The sequence below is a fragment of the Pteropus alecto genome, unplaced genomic scaffold (genome assembly GCF_000325575.1).
Source record: "Pteropus alecto unplaced genomic scaffold, ASM32557v1 scaffold173, whole genome shotgun sequence".
Classification (NCBI taxonomy): domain Eukaryota; kingdom Metazoa; phylum Chordata; class Mammalia; order Chiroptera; family Pteropodidae; genus Pteropus; species Pteropus alecto.
The window spans coordinates 18,351-21,559 of record NW_006433940.1 but is presented as its reverse complement, the minus strand read 5'-3'; the positions used below and the strand labels follow the sequence as shown (position 1 = coordinate 21,559).

General features: G+C 36.3%; 1 protein-coding gene across 1 annotated transcript; it reads left to right on the top strand.

The window, feature by feature from the left end:
* The first annotated feature begins 340 nt into the window (after positions 1-340).
* On the top strand, positions 341-1,285 carry LOC102884228 (olfactory receptor 2B6). Its single transcript, XM_006908386.1, has one exon. It carries the CDS (start codon positions 341-343, stop codon positions 1,283-1,285), a length of 945 nt encoding a protein of 314 aa, XP_006908448.1.
* Positions 1,286-3,209: the final 1,924 nt, after the last annotated feature.

Below are 3,209 nucleotides of genomic sequence, written 5' to 3'. Positions count from 1 at the left end.
TTCATGACACGTAGGGTTGATGATAGTCTATTGAAACCTTTTAGAAGAGAAGACATCAAAATCTGAAAGGAGTGAGTAGCTAATAAGTAAGCAAAATATCCAAAGTACTTTGCTGATCTTCTCTTTATTATTTTCTCAATAATTTCTCAATATTACTGTGACGATGTTGACTCGACATTTTACCATAATCAAGATATAGTTGTAGGTTACAGCAAAAATAAGAATTTCATCTCAGCACCTCTGATTTCTAATTCTCAGCGGCTTCCTTTTACCATTGATGCCCATCCCTAGCAGTGGGTGTTTAGAAGTCTCATCTGGAATTCCACCTATTAGTGCCAATATGTGGATCAACAATCAGAGCTCACTAGATGATTTTATCTTATTGGGATTCTCTGACCATTCATGGCTGGAGACACCACTCCTTGTTCTCTTTCTGGTTGCCTACATCTTTGCCCTATTTGGTAATATCTCCATTATCCTAGTTTCTTGCCTGGATCCCCAGCTTGATAGTCTCCTGTACTTTTTTGTCTCAAATCTATCCCTTCTGGATCTCTGCTATACTACCAGTACTGTTCCACAGATGCTACTCAATCTTAGGGGACCAGAAAAAATCATTAGCTATGGTGGTTGTGTTGCTCAACTCTATATTTTCTTGGCCTTGGGGTCTACTGAATCTATACTTCTAGCTATCATGGTCTTCAACCATTATATTGCTATTTGCAAGCCCCTTCACTATCCAGTCATCATGAACCAGAGACGCTGTATCCATATGTCTGCTGGGACCTGGATTAGTGATTTTGCTAACTCCCTTGTCCAGTCCACTCTCACAGTGTTGGTCCCAAGATGTGGACAGAGAGTGATAGATCATTTCTTCTGTGAAATTCTTGCTCTTTTGAAACTAGCCTATACTGATATTCATGTGAATGAGTCTGAGTTCAATGTGCTAGGGGCTTTACTACTTCTGGTACCACTCACCCTCATCTTGGGCACTTATGTGCTCATTGCTCGGGCAGTAATGAGAATCCACTCAACTGAAAGTCGCTGGAAGGCCTTTAATACCTGTGCTTCACATTTGCTGGTGATTTTCCTCTTCTACTTTACAGCCATCAGTATGTATGTGCAGCCTCCCTCTAGTTATTCTCATGACAGAGGGAAGATTATGGCTCTCTTTTATGGAATTATCACACCTACACTCAATGCATTTATCTACACATTGAGGAACAAGGATGTGAAAGCTGCCCTGAGAAAGACACTGACTAAGGAGTTTTGGGTCAAGACAAGATGATCTCTGAAAAGAATACCTGAGAAGCAAGGATGAATGTGTTTGCTTTTCAAAGATGTCAGACATAGAAGTGATGAGATAACAGTATATTAAGTGTCATAAACTTCACAATTGGAACAGAACCAAGAAACAAACAATCAACTCTTGGTGATCTCTACCTGTTTTACAATAGTGAATCCTACCAAGTCATGTCACTTTTCTCTCTAACCTTAACCACTAGTTAACTTGGTTTCAGGAGAGAAAAATGTTGTAATAGCTAGAGAAAAAACTATTTAGAAAGGATAGTATATTTGGCATAAATTATTCCTAAATAAATCCAAAGTAAATTAGAAATGATCTCATCTTCTCAAAAAACATACAACTACTAATCTGAATTAACTCTAATCGACATATATTGACAGCATTTAGTTATCTTCCAACATGCAATGTCCCATTGTGTCATCCACCAAAGGCTTTTTTAAAGCCCAAGAGGCAAGTGAACTCAAGAGACATTTAGGAAGGTCAAAAGCTTATAAGATAGAAATATGTAAAGGGAAATCGATGAAAAAACTTAGAGACAGTGACTTTAAATAAAAATTATTTTGCCAAAAATCTTAATCTTATGCTTTTATGTAAACAACAATGAGGTCATGTCAATACAAATAAAACTTAATCTTGAGGAAAAGAGAAAACAGTGAGATGCTTTTGACAATGAACAGTGGTGGAAAAACCTAAGGTGAAAAATGTTCTAACTCAGGAAAACAATGATTCGAGAGTTTGACAAGGTAGCTTCCTTCACCACTTAACTAAATTAGTCCTACTTCAATGTGGAGGTTATGAGAATATTATATGAAAATATCATTCAAAGTTTTAGTTGATCTATTAGTTTAAAAAAAAAAAAAGTTTTGTGGGGATGGCTCCATAGTGTAATGGTTAGCACAACTGCTTTACATGCAGAAGGTCCTGGGTTCACATCCCAGGTGGAGCCGGGGCCCCTGAGTGCACTGGGGTTGCCAGGCCCTGGGCATGTAGGGGGAGATGCCCTGCCTTCAAAGATCCAGTTCTTAAAAAGAGGGAGACATCCATAGGTCAGAGGTGGAAGTGGTGGGGAGGGGGAAAAAAAGTTTTACGTGATATTCTCAAGATCCATCCATATTGTCTCAAATGGCAGTATTTCATCTTTTCTTATGGCTGAGTATATTCCATTGTAGGTATGTACCACATCTTCATGAGAATATCATGCTAAGTGAAATAAGTCAGATAGAAAAAGTCAAGAACCATATGATTTCACTTATATGTGAGATATAAAACAAAAAACAAAAAATAAAGAAATAAGACAAATGAACAAAAACTCACAAACACAGACAATACTATGATGGATACCAGAGGGAAAGGGGAGTAAGGGTGGTAGAAGAGGTCAAATATATGGTGGTGGAAGGAGAGTTGACTAGGTGGTGAACACACAATGCAATATACAAATAATGATTATAGAATTGTACACTTGAAACCTATAGTATCTTATTAGCCAATGTCACCCAATAAATTTAATAATTTTTTTAAGTTTTATAGCTCCTGGCTATAAACTGTCTCACAAATAACATATTAGTCAAAGGTAACTAAATGGAGGGCAATTTGCATTTATTGCCTAAAATGCAAATTGAATATCATACTTTATTAATAGGTATATGAGGCTCCATCGACAGAGTGATGTATAAGCCTTTGGGGGAAAACCATTCATCACCTTTAACTATAGTTTCTTTGCCACCAGATAGGAATACTAACACTTGCCTTAATTCAAAGGTGTGTAAAAGTATTTTTCTCAAATGATACTAAATTTAATATTTAATATTGTAGCTATGTTTTTCATAAAACAAATCTAAATAATAAAATTTTAATTCTAACTTCATAGAGTTCTACCTTATTTTCTATTTGATGATTTATAAAAAAA

Bases quoted from the DNA above. Each gene is read 5' to 3' on its own strand.
- LOC102884228 (XM_006908386.1), top strand. From the start codon at position 341: ATGTGGATCAACAATCAGAGCTCACTAGATGATTTTATCTTATTGGGA.